The sequence below is a fragment of the Carassius carassius genome, chromosome 33, assembly GCF_963082965.1.
Source record: "Carassius carassius chromosome 33, fCarCar2.1, whole genome shotgun sequence".
NCBI lineage: Eukaryota > Metazoa > Chordata > Actinopteri > Cypriniformes > Cyprinidae > Carassius > Carassius carassius.
This window is the reverse complement of record NC_081787.1, coordinates 7,550,954-7,569,230: the sequence shown is the minus strand read 5'-3', so window position 1 is coordinate 7,569,230 and position 18,277 is coordinate 7,550,954. Positions and strand designations below refer to the sequence as shown.

Here is an 18,277-nt window from a genome sequence, read left to right as displayed (position 1 = left end):
GTCTTAACAGTGCTTTCTGAGAACCAGCTTACAATCCCCTTTAATTGTCACAGGCCTGAAGCGAGGTGCTGTCAGCAGCACTGCTGCATGTCTCATGCCTGCAGAGGTGCTGTTGCTTGGCAACAGTTCCGTCAGAACCGCAGTAAGGTGTGAGTGTGGTTTCTGACGTCCGCTCACTCACTCATGCTCTCTCTCTGCGCTTCTTTGTTTGACTGTTCTCCTCCAGCTCAAAACAACTTTCAACGTTGTTTTTTATCTTTACAAAAATAGGACTGATGGGTGTGATTCTGTATATTTGTCATTTGTTTCTTTGCTGAGGCTCTGACCATACAATAAAGAGGAACTGCAGCAACAGGAGGTTTTGAAAACAATGACCTCATTAAAGTTGTCATAGTACTTGACCACTGGCTTTACAACAGAAAAGACTGTTGTTATCTAAATTCATGTATTACATGTTACTTGCAGCTTGTATGTGCTGTATGCACCGGCCTTTTTGACCTAAACATTTCATACTTTATGACATGCTTATTTATGTCAGGCATCTTGCCATGTGGTGTAAAAAAATATAAGAATAACTCTGACAACTCATACACACAACTTCCTCTGTGATCTGTACCAGCTGGCTGAACTTACATGCAAAAGGTCTCAGGACTCAGAGGCATGATCGTGAATGTTAGTTTCCATGTGATATGGGTAATATATGAAATAATAATAATAAGAGAGAGTAATAACTAATTGGTAATTAGTAATAATTGTTAGTAATAATTAGTAATAATTTTTATTTTTTATTTATTTAATATTTATACATTTCTAAGTACTATTTATTAGAGTATTACTTTTAATTTCTATTACTTAGAATTAGAGTATTTAAATGTTCTACATTAAATGGTTTTCATTTTAATATATTTATTATTATAATGAAACATTTTAATTATTTATTGAAAAACTATTTTTATGTATTGTTTATATGTTTATATGCAATATTTCTAAGCATTAGAAAACGTTAATGTTGTTATTATATGTGTTTAACTAAGATATAATTCATATATATGAGTTAATGGATTAAAAATATAAAAATATTAGAATATTTAACTATTCAAGTATTCAAACTATTTAGAGTCAGAGACTCAATGTTTAACTCAAGAAATAATAAAGAAATAAGAAATAATAAATTAAATAATAATATTATATAACAAATAATAATAATTCATCATGTTCTTATCTGAACTCCATTACAAATCTTCAGGATGAGGATGTTCTGTATGACTGAATATATCTGGTCTTTTTTTTTTTTTTAATCTTTTTATCTATGGTTTGGTTTTTATCTGATATGAACCATTTCAACCAAAACCACCTCCTAAAAAAGAAGTTCCCGTCTAGTCATGTGACTTCCTCAAGCATTTAGTTCTCTACTCCCGCGAGCAGAGAAGAACTTCTCTGGTGGCTTTTGTCTCTTTGTGAGTGGCACCTTGGCAGTGAGACTGACAGTTCGTTTAGCACAACCAAGTGTCATACTGCCACAGCTATAGTCGTGGTCCTCAGGAGAATATTGCCCACCCACTACTGGATCAACATGTTACGACGGAAACCATCCAATGCATCTGAAAAAGAACAAGGCCAGGTGCAAAAGAAGAAGGTAGGAGTTTGTCTCTTAATGCATGTGTGGCCCTGTTTTGAAGAGTTTAAGCAAGAGTAGAAATTATGTTCTTGAAGATTTCCTTCTGGAAGTCTTTAATCCCAAGGGAGCACACACACACATAATAAACTGTTTAAAAAGCACATGACACAAACACATTATGGCAGGACATGTGGTTTTGTTGCTACAGTAACTGCTAAACAACACTACTTTGAGAGGCTTTTTCAAGTGTTTTCCTTCATCTGCATTAGTAATAGTCCTATTGTAATATGTAGTTTTGACTTCAGACCTGTAAGAACTGAAACTCTATGATTGTTCTGGGTGAAATGCATGGCTGTGCAGCAGTTCCTGTAGAGATACAGCAGACCGTACCACACATCCTGAAACAGTTCATACATCATCAGAGCAAAGCAACCAAAAACAGCTCCTCAATTCAAAGTGAGATTTACGTACTATAGGTCATCACAGCAATCAGCGGTTAACTGCTTCTACAGCATTACTCTTATTTTCCATTTGATTTGGTTCATCTTGCGTGTGACAACCAACAGTTTCGATATTTCTCCTCTGTGAAACTGCATGTGCTTTGTAAACGCATGGAACCCAAGCAAAGTGAGAACTGAAAATCTTGCTGTTGTGCATCAAGGTTAATTTTGCTGTCTTTTATTTATATGTTTTAAACCAATGCCTTTCTTATATCCTTATCCAGAATAGAGGATGTACCATAGAGGTGACGCTCATTACCATGTAAATGAAAATAGTTTTTTCACATCACCTCAAATGTTGCAGTTTCCTCTTTGGTCATGGTTTAGATTATGCGCAAACATTTCAGTCGAGATCTATCAGAAATGTATTTCACCATCTCATGATGATACAGAATGTTGTCACTGTGTTGGAGAAATTTATGTGGAAGGTTTCCAAATGAGAATGATTTGTGCAATGATAGTTTAACCGTGGGACTTTTAGTTTAGTCTGATTTTCAAAACATATATTTACTGGCTGAACAATCTCTCTGCATTTAGTTGTCTCAGCAGATTGCAGTCTGTTGTGTGTTGTCTAGATAGTGCACAGCTCTGCAGGGATTGGCTGCATGATGACTGTGACATACCCACTTCCTGAGTTGAAGAAAAGCAGCACAGTGAAAGGTTTAGATAAGAGAAAAAAAAGTCAAATTGGAACAGAGATGCACAACAGCCCACAAAACCCACACTGAATGACAAACATTAATTCAAAAAAGCGTTTTATTCTTGAATGAATCTTCTCTGGTTCTATTCAAACAAGTCACAATTTGCAATACATTGTCTTTTACATTGACTTTATCATAAACTGTAGATCAGCGGTGCACAAACCAGGACAGGAAAGCCAACGTTAGCTCATGATGACCTTTGATTTGTCCTACCAAGCCATAATATATTAAATCTTATTATTATTTTAGTATAATATAGTTGGATATAATGTATGTTCAGTCCAATGGCCCTCAATTAACTTTGAATGTTTGGCCCTTTGTTGTAGAAAGATTATACTGACACATTGTTATTGTAATCAGTTACACTGAAAAGTTATGTAAAGTGTCACTAAACACATTATCCTTTCTGTGAAAACCTATGAAGTGTTATCCATGCTTATAATTTCATCTGGTCCATGGATCTGAAAAGGATCATGTGGTTTCTTCTGCTCATGTGTTGCTCCAGAGGCCCAATAATGCGTCCAAATATTGATCAGGATATATGCTTGTGGAATTGCAATAACATTAAATGGCCATTATAACATGAGCTGTCAGTTAAAGTGAACTGGATTTGTTCATGGCGCATAGAGATTAAATTTCATATGCATAATGCTGGATGACTCTGCATTCAAACAAAAGGCCAACTGGGTCAGGAATCATGAAAAATAATCTATCTATCTGAATACTGTACAGTACTGTAACTTTAATTAGACTCAGTTTCTGATGAGAAACTGTTCTGTGTTCACAGCTGACTCTGCAAAGGTCCAGCAGCTTCAAAGACTTTATGAAGCCAAAGCCGTCATCACCCGTAGTGAGCTCTGAACCTACACTGGATGAAACCGTAAGTGAAGAGTTTGTTAAAAATGAAAATGCTGTCATTTAAGCACTTCCCTAAAGGTTTCAAATCTGTATGAGTTTATTTCAGCTGTTGAACACAAAAGAAGACTTTTGAAGAATGTTGGTTACTAAACAGTTGACAGTAGCATTTGACTTCCAAAGTATGGAAAAAATACTATGGAAGTCTATGGATACCATCAACTGTTTGGTTGCCAACGTTCTTCAAAATAAACAGCTGAAATAAACTCATACAGGTTCAGAACCAATTGTAGGTGAGTAAACCAAGATACATTTTTAATTTTTGTTCAACTCCTTTTAACTTTGGAGATAAAATTGATCTACTCAAGCTCCAACTTGCTATTGTCTCATGATTATCAAACTATTGGATAATATGTTGTATAGAAAAAACAACAGGCAAGTCACAGTTAACCTTAAACCAAACTGCTAGATTGGTGCTTAATAACAGCTTCATTTGAAAATTTTAAAAATATCTAGACAGGATGTAATCTTTTCAGAAGCCATTCAAGCAGAGAGCCTGCTTAGCTTTCTGTCTGCTTTTCAGAGAAGCAGGCAACTCTGGTATTTTATGCATAGATATATCATATTTTCTATAAGATTTATTTATAATGACTGCTGAAAATTCAAATAATAAATAATAAAATATAATAAATGACATTTATAAATATAACTTTTTTTAAATAGAAAACAGTTATTTTAAATTGTAATACATTTTCACAATATTACTGTTTTTACTGTATTTTTTTGATCAAATAAATGCAGCCTTGGTGAGCATAAGATACTTCTTTCAAGAACATTAAAAAAATTACTGTATATATTTTGTTATTAATCAATCAATATAACATTTGACAAAAATTAATTAATAATAAATATTATTAATTAATAATTTAATAAATATTAATGTATTTATTGTTGTTAAACTGTGTCCAGTTCGATATTAAAAGTGTTAAATGGTAGGGAATAGTTTTCTGTGCTGGTGTTAAGTGAAGTTCTGAGGTATAAACACAAGGGCAAAGAAACAGACTGACGTAAAATCCCTTTGACGTCTTCAGGTACTTTTGTTTTTTCGTCTGTGTCTTTGATAACAGCACATGTCCTAAAAGGAATAGTCTGTGGCATTTCTCTTTGAGGTCAGAGAGGAGGAGCCACACTGACTCATTGCGGTAGTGACACAAAAACCACTGTCACAGACTTTACTGGAAACCCTCTTAAGAACAGGCCCCATGGCCGTAGCCAGGGTTTGAAAATTAGTGAGTAGTGGGTGGGTATTGTGGTATAATAACCCCACATTATTACCCCCACTCGTTATATACACTAAACACTTTAAAAGAGACAGATATGTAGATGTCTGTAAAAGATGTTTTCACTGTTTTGGAGAAATGAGCATTTTTTTTTTTTGCGTTTGCCTTGGCAAATGTTGTATCCTGTTAGCAATAACATGTCTGTGGCCTCTTTGGATTACTATCTGTTTAAGGTGCCCCTATTATGCCTTTTTGAATATTACCTTTCATGCAGTGTGTCATGTGAACACGTGAACATAAACTATCTGCAAAGTTGTGAAGCCGACAGTGCACGATAGATAAAGTTATTGTCTGTCAAAAAAAGGAGTCTGCTTGTAAATTGCCTAAACGAGTTGTCAGGAATTCTAATCTTATTCTGTTACGGCTCTACGTCACAAAGTAACACATTTGCATAATGTCCACCCAGGTTCTACAGTCAATTGCTCTCTAGAATCAGAAGTGCCCACCTCCAGCACTGTAACTATAGATGCTGAAGCGCTGGCTGAGATATGTCACTAGTTCACAGTGTATTATTTCCTGTACAGTGAATGCCTCGTAGTGCACAGTGTAGGCGATAGGGAACGATTCAGACAGTGTAAATATGCTTTCGATTGGTGCAAATGAGGTCTGATTTCACGAGAATGCACATCTGGATTTTGACTATGGTAAAGAGATGCAATCGCACGGAGCGGAACATATGCGCGAGTCTGCATTTATTAAAAATGTTTTCAACTACACGCATCAGCAGGATTATGACCACTGTTTTGTTTTCTAGAATACTGAATCTAGGTGGTAATCTGTTAGACTGAGGCAGTCAAATGCAGCTTTACCGAGCTCAACATCTCTGGTCCGAGCAGACATAATCAAAATGCTATTGGCTACTTTAAAAAGGGGGTGTGGCTGCTCAATATGTCCTGCCCTCTCCTCCTGTTTCAGCTGAAATTATGCAGAGTTTCTTTAAGACAAGTCATGTCACTCGGCGGCCATCTTTAAAATGCCTCTTGGGCATCCAAGTCAAATACTATAAATACCCAAGATATGTCACTTGTCTACTTTTGAATGGGGAAGTGTCCGCGTCCTCACTCATGGTTCTCTGTTCTCAAGCCTCGTTCACTCCGCAGCATACCACAGGCAATGAACATTCTTGAAAACTGTCTAAACTTAATTATACATGCAGACTCTCATATGAGGAGCTTTAAATAGAAGATTAATCATTTAGATAACAAATTTTATTTTAGAACATTAAATATTTACCGAGGTCCGAACTTCAGTGACCTCAGAGCTGGCTATGGGGCCATCAAGTTAAAACTAACACTGCTTATAATGAGATTATATCATACACAAATACATGCTGATTTAGCTTAGCCAGGGCAAAGCCCTGAACATAACATTACAAAAGCATTATGAAAACACATCAAAGAGTTCTACAGTAAGTAATTAAAAACTAAAAAAATGTAATTAATCAAGGCAATAAATTCTAACAGATGTCTGTCTCGTTTTCTTTAAAGATGGAGCCAGGACATAGTGAACAGAACAAGTCTATGAGGGCAAGCAACAAGAATTATTCCTTGCCTGTAGACCTTTTTAGACAAGAGGAAGTTTTATGAGTCAAGAGGACAAAATTAGAAGCTGAATAAAATGTACAGTAAAACGTTTTTTTGCAATTTCTTTCAGCAGCTGGAGAGTGCACCACCAGAGGATTCAGGGAAAAGTGGTGGGAAACTGGGAAAGAAATGGAGAAATGTCATATCTCGCACAATGACCCGTAAAACCTCCAAGATGGTACAGAAAGCCCTTGCAGAGGCGGGGGTAAGTAGAAAGCACAAGTCTAATGTAAAATAAGTCAATGATGAACTAATAATAAACACTATAACAGAATGTAATATAATCTTGGTTGATGGTTCAAATTTTTAAGTATTTCCACATCCAATTTTATAAATTATCTATAAAATAATCTAATTGCATTTATAAATTATCATTACATTAATAAATGCTGTAAATGTGTTAGTTAATGATAGCTAATGCATCAATTAATGTCAATTAATTGAACCCTATTGTAAAATGTTTATTACATTACATTACATTACAAGTAATCTAACATGCTAGCAACCATCTAAGAAAAGCACTTTATGTAACAGATTGAATTTGTCTCCCCCATGTGGATGAAACCAGTACATTTTATGCAGTCAGCAGTCTCGGGATGTTTCCAGTAGCTAAATTACATTCATGAACATATGAATTCAAATGAACTTTTAAATGTTACGTTTGTTGATTTCAGAATGAGAGTGGGGAGGACGGCTCTATGTCTCCAAATGACTGGATTCCAGATCTCACTGCTGGGAACAGAACGTCTGTGTGCTCCAACAGCTCAGAGGACACAATACACAGTCCTCTCTCGCGCCAGCTCTCTGGATGTAAGCAATCTCAGCCCGGCACAATATGAAGCTGAAGTGAAATCATAAGGCTGATTGATTTTTTTGTTCTTTTTTTCCTGATGTGCAGGTGCTGACAGGCAGAGTCTGGACAGTGGCTTCAGCCAGAGAGACAGTATGAGACTGGAGGACAGCACCTACACAGGGCCCTTCTGCGGCAGAGCCCTCGTCCACACTGACTTCACCCCCAGCCCGTATGACATTGAATCCCTCAAACTACAGGTCAGCCTTTTAAAAAGTGCTGTTTTTGGAGAATGTAAAAAAAAAAAACACTATTAATTTAAATTTTTTATCCATTTGTATTTAATCAATTAATAGTATTTTTAACACTTTTCATGGAAAGGACTTTGAATTACCATTGTGTATGAAAATAGTATTATTATTGATATAAGTTTATGGTTTATGTAAACATTGTGATTCAAAGTTTTAGTCATTTTGTTGGGTGTGTTTGCCTTTTTTTCCCATTTATTTTATTTTGTAAATATACGTCTCTATAGTTTTTATTAATTTTTATTTCAATTTTAGTTGGTTATTTTAGTTAAACTAAATAAAAATGTTAAACTAAACGAAAATGAAAATGTTGCCTTGACAACTGGCTGAAATAAAATAGTATAATACAATGTAAAATAAATCAGTTCATGTTTATTTTTTTGGCTCAAGTAGCAAAACTGTTTATTCATTTATTTGTTTTAGTTTAGTTACCTATAATGGCCCTGATATGAAATGTGTTATATAAATAAACTTGCCTTGCTTTCTGTGGAACACAAAAGAAGTGTTTTTGAGGAAATGTACTGGCTGCTCTTTTCCATACAATTATACAATTCCATACAATACAATTTCCACTGTCATAAAAACGGGCTGATGTCTTCCTTGTTCTATGAAGTCCCTCCTTCAGAAATACGTATTGAGTTCTGATTGTGCCAGCGGTTCCTGTGTTGTGATACGACAGCAGCTGAGCGCACGCTGCCCTCCTGGAAACGCGATTGGGCTAGTTTTGGACTAGTTTTGAGAAGCAAGTGGGCAGGGTTTGTTTTAAAAACCTGGAAATCTTGATCTGAACGCACGAAGATGTACTTATAATCAGAGGAGCGTTTTTACTGACAAGATGCGCATGAAAATCGCATTCGATTTTTTTGCACAGCTCTAACATCTAGTTAACAAAGCTAAACAGCGTTGCCCTTTGTGTAATAAATTCCAGAACGCACCAACTTAAATAATAAAATACACTTACCGGTTGTGGTCCATAAACAACGCCTTCTCCAGACAAAGAGGGAACTGACCACGCCCCCTTTTTTGTGTATTCATGTGGGCGGAGGTTAGTCAAAAAACTGTTTTAGTGACGTCATTACTGCAGGAACTAGAGGGATGTAGTCCAAACGGGTCGTTATTTGTAGACGAATTCTATTCAATGAAATATCTCGCTTGGCATTGAACTTTGAGCTTTAGAATTTACAGATATTATTTACACTCTAACAACAACATTACACACTAACTAAAGTTTAAAACATGGGATCACGAAGAACGGGACCTTTAGGTCCCCAATCGCGAGATAAAAACAACCAGTATATTATTCAGAATTACTTCTACTGTGTTTCATGAAAGAAAATAATACAACTAATGACAGAATTTTGGGTATAACTAATCCATTAAAAAAATTGTATCCAGCAAGTATATTGTAAGCACTGAACTTATATTTTTCAAAACAAACAGAAAGGAGACATCATCCAGATCATTGAGAAGCCACCAGTAGGCACCTGGACTGGTAAACTCAATAACAAAGTGGGCTCCTTTAAATTCATCTACGTCACAATACTACCAGAGGAAGACACACCACCAAAGAGGAAGCGATGCCAGAGTCAAGGACGAAAGAACAAACCCAAACCGCAATCCCTGGATGAAGTTCTGGAGAGAATAGGCCTAACTGTAAGCCTCAAGTTACTTTCTCTTAAACATGTGAGCTATTACATCACAGTACAATAGGATCTGCACTGACTGACTTCATTGTGTGTCCAGGAGCTGGAATCTGTCCTGTCCATGCATGGCTTCCAGAGTTTGGAGGATTTCAGGGGCCTGAAGGAGTCCCACCTGAACGAACTGAATATTACAGACCCTGAGCAATGTGTGAAGATACTGAAAGCAGCAGAATTGCTTCATGACTGTAAGTGCATTAAAGAGTCTAGACCGTGATCCTAATTGTGTTCATTGGTACATGTTTATAAGTTGCAGTCTGTTTAATGTAGTAACATCTTTTCTGCTCTCCAGCTGAGGATGAATCTGATGCAGAGGAGCAAAAGACTGAAATGCCACGGGACTCAGGTTGTTACGAGAGCACAGAGAACCTGGCAAACGGATGTGAGGAGCCCCAGGTGGAATCCCATCCGGACACAGAAACAGAGCTCAATGCTATTCAGGAACAACTGGAGGAGATGAAGGTGGGGGAGAGTCCGGAGAGCCAAACAGAGTGAAGCCACCAGAATGTTCTTTTGATCCTGCTTCTTTGAAACTCTATCAAGCTGGATTAAACTCTATGAAAAAACTATTTCATATGCACAGCCCATACAGAGGCCAGTAGGTCAGATGGCATAAAGAGCTTGAATGTAGCATCATCTATTCGCTCTGAAATTATTGTTCAGAAAGAGTTCAGTTCGAACTGAAACAAAGTTGTAGGATTTTGCTAAACAGGCTGCATAAAGTGATCTTCCATGGATTAAACCTACAGCTATGTTTTTACATCATAAAAGAAGAATGCTGGAATCCTAAATATTGATTTTGCTCACAAGGTTAAGTTTGACCTAACTGTGATTCTGTAATATCTGAGAAGTTTCATCATCATCATCATCATACATTTAGCTATGAAGTAGCATTTTATATACAACTATTCTACGGTTTCTGTCGGAATGAATGTACAGTTACACAACTGGTGCACTCAAAATGTATTTTTGTCAGGCATGAAAGAGGAAAAGCACATTGTTTTGTTTTATTCTTTTGCTTCAATAGTCAACTATTGTGGTCCCCGTTTATGAAAATGTTTGTTATAATATTGTTTGTGTAGTTTTCAAAGCCATTGTTGTTTTAATACTTGTATTCCTTTTCAGCTTTCCAGTTGTCATTTATATTGTTGTCTGTACTTTCAATGTTTTTCACTAGTTTTAAGAAAGAAAAAAAACTTTTTTGAAACATCATGACAGAGATTGTAGTAATACCATATAATTTAATGAACATACATATACACATAAATTCATAAAAGTAAGATGTGAAGAGTATGAGGATATACATGATCACAGTGTTATTACCAAGCAAAGTGAACATAACTCAATTTGTGATGACGAATAATGTGTTCGTTATGCATCATATCCAAATAACTAGAGCAGACCATCTTTTGCTAATAATCCAAATTTACACATTACACTGACTTGGCATCAAGGTTTTTGATTTTGTTGCGCCTCATTTAGTAAACAAGAGTGACCAATTTCAGTGGGATTAATTTTTCAGCACATTGCCATATACTCAGTAATACCATCAGCATAGCAAATTAATATTCACATTTTCCATACACAGTGTAATCAATCATCAAAATAGTTCACACCAAAGTATTTACAAAAATCCCATTTGCTATAAATTAAACCTGATCTGATAGAAGCACATTCTGTTGGTATTTTAAGAACTAAATTTCCTGCAAAAATGGACTTTTACCCTCAACACATTCTTCAACATCAGTAAAGGAACTTACAATCAAACTAAATTAATCTCACAAACATTCCAGTTTATATATTTCAAACTGCTGTAAGATGGCACTGAACTGGCAACATAAAAGAAAAAATATAAAGCTGACTGCTTCAAATGAATCAGAGACTAAATTCTTTCCACACAACAATACTGTCCATGTTTACATCTCTGAAACAAATGTGTAGCTGGCTATGAGAATTCATGTAAAAATATACGAGTCCCTGATGTCTGTAAATAGTGTTCCCTTACAAGTGGCCATCAACATACTACAGTGAAATTAGAAAAGGTGACTACAATTCGCATTTGCTTATAAACTGGGGCTGCTACCATAAACAGTGTGAAAAGAATGTGAAAAAGAAAAAAAAAAAACAGTAAAACCAACGTAATTTAAAGATGGTTCTTAACTGAATGCAAAAGCATGCATAAATGACACTGAAGGAGGATTGGACTGTTCCATGCTTACACTCGGGAAAGTTCATTTTCAGATGTAAACCAAACTTTATCTTTAATTTACTCAGTGCACATAGAAGCACTCAGGCCTTGACTAGTAATATCCAACTCTTAGCGGAAAGGAAAAAAGGGAAGATTGCTCATACGTCAGGTGGATGTGGAAAGACCTCGTTAAATAAGACTATATTGAAGGGAATGTATTAACTTCAAGATCAAAATAATATTAACAAATCAGACATGTTTTCCACTTCTTAGGAATTTGCAGCTTCTCTATTTTTACATTATGTACTTTTACTCATGTTTTTTTTTTGCGTTCTGAAAGATTGATAGAATCGTAAAAAAAAAAAAAAAAAACTGATTAACTTCCATATAGAGATGTGAGTAGCATTAGTGCATTATGGAGTCTCTGTAGATGTTATGGTAGAGCATAGATAAGGCACTCTTACTGATGCAGATCAGCCTGTACTCACACACAGCTTATAGCCTCTGCTTTCTACCATCCATGCTGATCGTGAAATCAAGTCTGAGCTTAACTTTCTGTTTTGACACGGAGTTGAATCAGATTTATAACTGACTGACTTACTAAGCTGATCCAAAAGGCCCCATCATCAGAATTAAGCAGTTGTGTTGGGCCTAAATGTCAGTTTTTGGCTAAAGCACTTTTCCTTATCACACTTTGAAAACAAAGTAGTCTGATCCACAGGGCATTTTGCACAACTACTATAGAAGCTTGTAATGGGTTTTACAGGGCACACAATGGTTATGAATAATGGAGGCAGGCTATACAGAAACGGGTAATGACACTGGAAAATCAACCAAACATTTCACGAGACCTTTCGAGGGAAATAATGTCCTCATTACGCTTCAGGGTAGCCCATTCTCATCTCATTCAGTCTATGGCTCCCCATTTCCTTCATTGTGAGTTTCATCATGCTGTGATTCAGAGAGGAGAGTCTCAAAACCTCCAGAACTTGTCTTGAGTGCTAGTGCAGGATCCGGCCAGAGGGGGTCCCGTTCTGCAAAAGAGTATCAGAGAACATAGGCCACTGCTCTAAATGAATCACAAGTTTTTCTGCGTGTGTTCCTTTTTGTGAGGACCATCGGAGGGTTGAGAGAAGTCAGGAGACTACTGGGTCAACTCTTTGATGACTGCAGGGGCAACAGCATTGGGGGATGTTGGTGAGGGGGGTTTCTCTTCTTTAGGGGAACTGGTGCTCTTCTGGGTGCCTGCACCAATGCTGGGTTTGGCTTCATCAGGAGTGTGTTCATTGGGAATCAGCGGAGCTGAGGATTTCTGCAGGAAGGGCAAACACACCGTTAGCAATCAAGGAGCGTTATTTACTTGTATGTAAACATGTGAGTTGCTATCATTCCTAACCAGAGGTATGTGTATCCAGTGGGTACTAAAGCAGGGTTCAGAGGGAACTTGGAAAGATTTCAATTTTGTTTTGTTAAATAAAAATCATCAACCTTGAGGTGTTTTATAAGAAAGAGAAGGATAATAATCCTCATGATTAATAATAATGCAATATTATCATCAGTGCAACAGTAGAAGACAGTTGAAAGAAGAAAAAACAAAAGTTAAAATAGTTCTGTGGGAGACAAGAAGACAAAAAGTTGGGAAATCCTTATCTAGTAACTAAAGGAACATTTAAAACACCTAAAGCAATTTCACCTTTGACATTGTTTGACAATTAATATTTTATACAGATTGCCACGAATTTCTAGCCAATTAAATATTATATTTATTAATATACATTATTATACACTCACTGGCCACTTTATTAGGTACACCTTGCTAGTACCGGGTTGGACCCCCTTTTGCCTTCAGAACTGCCTTAATTCTTCGTGGCATAGATTCAACAAGGTGTTGGAAACATTCCTCAGAGATTTTGGTCAATATTGTCATGATAGCATCACACAGTTGCTGCAGATTTGTCGGCTGCACATCCATGATGCGAATCTCCCTTCCACCACATCCCTATGTACTCCCATTTGGTACTAAGGGGCCTAAAGTGTGCAATGAAAATATCCCCCACACCATTACACCACCACCAGCAGCCTGAAGCGTTGAGACAAGGCAGGATGGTTCCATGATTTCATGTTCTTTACGTCAAATTCTGACTTTACCATCTGAATGTCGCAGCTGAAATCGAGACTTCATCAAACCAGGCAACTTTTTTCCAATCTTCTGTTTTCCAATTCAGAGATGGTTTTCTGCATACCTTGGTTATAACTAGTGTTTTTTTTTTTTAATTACTGTTGCCTTTCTATCATCTCTAACCAGTCTGCCCATTCTCCTCTGACATCAACAAGGCATTTTCGTCCACACAACTGCCGCTCACTGGATATTTTCTCTTTCTCGGGCTAATCTCTGTAAACCCTAGAGATGGTTGTGTGTGAAAATCCCAGTAGATCATCAGTTTTTGAAATACTCAGACCAGCTGGTCTGGCACCAACAACCATTCCACATTCAAAGTCAGTTAAATCCCCTTTCTTCCCCATTCTGATACTCTGTTTGAACTTCAAGTTATCTTCACCACATCTAGATGCCTAAATGCATTAAATTGCTAAATAAATAAAACATATAATATAAAAATATCAAAGATCCTTTATATGGTACATGCAGTGCTATACAGACTACAGCACTATCTGCCATATGAAAGCCAAATCTATCTAAAGCCACTTAATGTATTCATTTACTCCACATAGTTCCTTTTCCCGGCCTTCTAATGCACCCAGCTCTTAGGGTAATTGATTTAGGATCTTTCTTGCAGACTCACTACTCAATGCACAGTACGGCAGCCAGCAACATTTCAGCCATATGTACACTCACTTGTTCAGTCAAACTGAGAAAAAAAAAGCTGTCTTACTGTGGTTTGTGAAACAGGGTTGCTGCTCTTATGTGTGGAAGCAGCAGACACATCAGAGGGGGTGGGGCTAGACGAGTCTTCCAGCATCACCCCTCTTCTGTCCAACACACTAGAAGGAGAGAGAAAGAGTTATATAATCCTGTGAAAAGGTGTGGCATTTTATGGACTAACCTAAAAAAAAAAAAAAAAAAAAAAAAAAGAAATATCAAACCATGTGGCATCTTCAAACAAAAGCTGGGGTTTACTGATAAAAGTGAAGGTTTCCATATTTTGTCATCTAATGCAATGCCATTTAAACAACTTTTTGGGGCCACTGTACAAGCAAAAATACATTAATGTTCCTACCTAGGGAAAGTGGGGCCACACAGAACCTCACAGCAGTTCTTGAAGATGTTCTTATGACTGTATGGGTTCTGCACACGGTTCTTTCCAGACCACGAGCCTTTGATCTGTACAGTAGAGATGAATGATCAGAACTTTAAAAAATAAAACCAGCACAATGTAATACCTGCCAAGGACCATTACAATCTGATTCATCCTCCAACTTTCTACTGACTCTTCAATGCACTCTGATGTTTTATGTTATAATGAGTCCGTACAAATGGGAGCTTGATAAAAAAGAATCTCTTATTTGTTATCCTTTATTTAAATGTGCCTTTTCAGTTCTATCCATTCCATCCCTACGGATTTCATTTGATCTAGTTTACTGTTTCATCTGCTCCTAGATAGAAATGTATGCATGCATGCATCACAGGCAAATCTGGAGGGGAAATTCATCTAAAGTTTCTAAGTTTCATGTGTGGTAATCCACTCAGAATGTTACACCAGCTTTAGGTTTCTGTAAAAAGTTTAGTTGCATCTGAATTTGACTGGCAGCTATGACCATGTCTAGGGATGCACCGGTTTTTGGTCTTTTTTTGGCAGATTTTTCCGGAAGTGCGCCCGCGTGCACATACTACATTGTAATCGTTCGCTATGTCATTTGTGTGGAAGTATTTTGAAATCTGTGCGCAGGACACGGGCAGCCGTTCAGCACTGGAAATGCAGAGCTTCATGTCTGAGGCACAGATAGCAGGAAGCGATCAGCCGTTGGTGTACTGGCGCACAAAAAGAGTCCCTTTTCTGCGTGCACTAAAGCTGCGCGAGCGCATACTGTACCGGTCCGCGCCCTGAACACGAGTAGACCGTGAAGTGATGTTCAGATCAACTTCTCATGTGTTGGATGAGAAATGAAACGAACTAAACTGTGACAAAACTGAAATGCTTTTTTTTTTATTTTTTTATTAGAACTTGCATACACGTTTGAAAAGCCAGAAGCAAACGTCAGTTCTGTATAGGATGATTATTTTTATTTTACCTTAAAATTACATAGACTTAATTTGATTTAAAAGTCACCTGCTGTAGCACACTGGGAAAAAAAAGTGTTTCATTCATCCAATGAAAAAATTTTAGGGTAATGATACACATCTATATTTTTTAACTTGAGACAATAGTTATTTATTTTTCATTGGCTCAAGTAAAAAAATATAGATGTGAATCATTACCCTAATTTTATTTTTTAATTGGATGAATGAAACACTTTGCATCTTTGTTTTATTCGCACCCACATTATTTGATTTTAACATTTTGGAATAATGTATTTATATAGCATATTTTTACTTACTCTCACTGGTAAAGACCTTTTTTTTAAATTTAAAACCAAATTTAAAAACTAAAATACTGAATGCTGATTAAGAAACCTCTTATTGAATGTGTGTTTATGGTGTTGTTTGGATTGTAGAATTATGCAGTTATTGCCTTTAATTTCACATGGTTACAGTTAATCTTTTTTTTATTTAAGGCCAGTTCTATCTAGTTTCAACCCAATTCAAAAACAAAAGCTAAATGCTGATGTCTGTAGCATCTATGTTTGTATTGAATGTAGGCTACTTACTGTGCAGTTACTGCCGTTAATTTCAGATGGTTACGGTTATTGTTTTCAATAGCCAAAAGCCAGTTTGGCCTATTAAATACCAAATAAACATCTTGTTTATGCACACTTTTCTTCTTTCTTGTTTGTTGCTTAAAAATAAAATAAAATAAAATCGGAAATCGGTATTGGAATCGGCCACTTTGCTTGTAAAAAATCGGTATCGGAATCGGCCATGAAAAATCATGATCGTGCATCCCTAACCATGTCTGTAGGTATTGATAAATCTATTAAAAGCACAATCCAATTTAAACTAAGAACAACCATCATGTCACACCATATTACTTGCAGCAACTACATCCTTCCCTCTCGCTTCCTTCCTTTCTCACTATTTTTTACTCCTCATTAACAAGAATAGGAGGGCCAGAGGGCAAATGTGGCAAAAACATTTTAAATTAATCATTAGGGCTAAGTGTGAATTAAGTTTATTAAGGAATCTAAGCATTATATATGCATGCATGTTAGTTTGTTAGACATTACACATAAGGCATTTTGCATGAATAGGGAACACAATATGAGAAAAAAAAATGCTTAACCTTTGAAAATGTTGATCAGAGTTTTTTCATTTAAATTTCCTATTATTTTATAAGGAGTTTGGGATTTTCACAAACCTATTAAAAGTTTTTAATATATATAGACATACTTTTTTTTTTTTTTAACTACAACTAGTTAAATATCAGTCCAACAATGGCTAATGATGATTATGATTTTATGATGATTTTATCTGTTGGATACAATCAGAACCTCTGGAGGCCAAAATCTTATTTTTTATAAGGTGTATAAACATCTGATGCATCTAAAGCTTCTTTTCATGCAAGGTTAATCTGTTACATAAAAGCTTATATAACATAGCAAATAGTTAGTATAAAAACATGAGATTTGTGCCTCTAATTCTCTAAACATAATGGGACAGCAATGGGTACCCTGTTTATTAACAGTGCCATAAATACTGTACATAAAACTCATGTTGATATGTCCTCTGTCCTTGCTTGCCGAGACGACACTGTTGCCAAGGTGACTGCTGAATCTAGTGTGCTGAAATGCTCTAGGGCATGTGTTTATCTTTCCAGCCATGTGACAGCAGCAGGAGTCAAGAACCAACAGAAGACTTTGGAACAGACAGGTAAGAAACAAACTTACGTCTTCATTGGTGGTCTGGTTGAGGGAGATCAAGTAGGTGTGGAAACCAGTCAATCCCACCACAGACCAGATCGTGAAAAAACACACCAGAACCTCCAACACAGTGCATTGGGGAGTCAAGGAAACAACATGCTCAAAAATATATACTATCCAATACTTGGATATTTCTTTGTTCAGCAATACAAAGCGTTTTATAAAAGAAAATGCATGCTTTTTGCATTTAAGTTTAGAAAACTAATATGCAAACACTGTGTATATCATGATAGATCATTTACAGAATGACAGGTTTATGAGGAGCTCATTTCGTTTTAAAACCTTCAGCAAGTGGTCCTATAGCCCAGATGAAAGGATATGTTCCAGGAGTTTCTTTAAGGGTATTCACAAATCCAGAGTCTACAGAACCTATAAAACACAAAGATTTATTAATTACATTATGTATCTCTGCATGCAAAAAGTAACTCACTGCATCAGGTGTCTCGGCATCTCCCTTTCTTTCTCTCTATCATTACAAGTACAGACGATTTTCACACATCCACCCACACTCTGCCAGATCTGAGAAGTTTGCACTGTTCGTTTACAAGCACCTTTTCGACCACAGTAGCTACGTTTGCATTCAGCTTAATACAAATCTGATGAAGGAGTAGTTTACCCAAAAATGAAAATTTACTAACCATCACTTCCACAGGCCATCAAA

The 18,277-nt window shown here is 36.4% G+C and overlaps 2 protein-coding genes across 3 annotated transcripts in view; one reads left to right on the top strand and one right to left on the bottom strand.

Moving 5' to 3' along the window:
- Positions 1–1,438: 1,438 nt before the first annotated feature.
- On the top strand, positions 1,439–10,675 carry LOC132113656 (SAM and SH3 domain-containing protein 3-like). 2 transcript variants are annotated; one of them, XM_059521531.1, is made up of 8 exons: positions 1,439–1,636; positions 3,607–3,699; positions 6,671–6,802; positions 7,272–7,407; positions 7,496–7,647; positions 9,136–9,348; positions 9,439–9,583; positions 9,688–10,675. In XM_059521531.1, exons 1-8 carry the CDS (start codon positions 1,574–1,576, stop codon positions 9,888–9,890), a joined length of 1,137 nt encoding a protein of 378 aa, XP_059377514.1. In that variant the 5' UTR covers positions 1,439–1,573; the 3' UTR covers positions 9,891–10,675. The 2 variants fall into 2 exon arrangements, with proteins under 2 accessions (XP_059377514.1, XP_059377513.1); XM_059521530.1 differs by having other exon boundaries at positions 6,668–6,802.
- A 2,007-nt stretch (positions 10,676–12,682) lies between these two features.
- zdhhc9 (zinc finger DHHC-type palmitoyltransferase 9) overlaps positions 12,683–18,277 on the bottom strand; it is a 24,336-nt gene continuing 18,741 nt past the window's right edge. The window contains exons 5-9 of the mRNA XM_059521527.1: positions 17,939–17,985; positions 17,584–17,688; positions 14,820–14,923; positions 14,475–14,583; positions 12,683–12,895 (exon numbers count right to left, since the gene is read on the bottom strand). Of these exons, the coding sequence (XP_059377510.1) occupies positions 12,728–12,895; positions 14,475–14,583; positions 14,820–14,923; positions 17,584–17,688; positions 17,939–17,985 (533 nt within the window). The 3' untranslated portion in view covers positions 12,683–12,727. The remainder of the gene's footprint in view (positions 12,896–14,474; positions 14,584–14,819; positions 14,924–17,583; positions 17,689–17,938; positions 17,986–18,277) is intronic.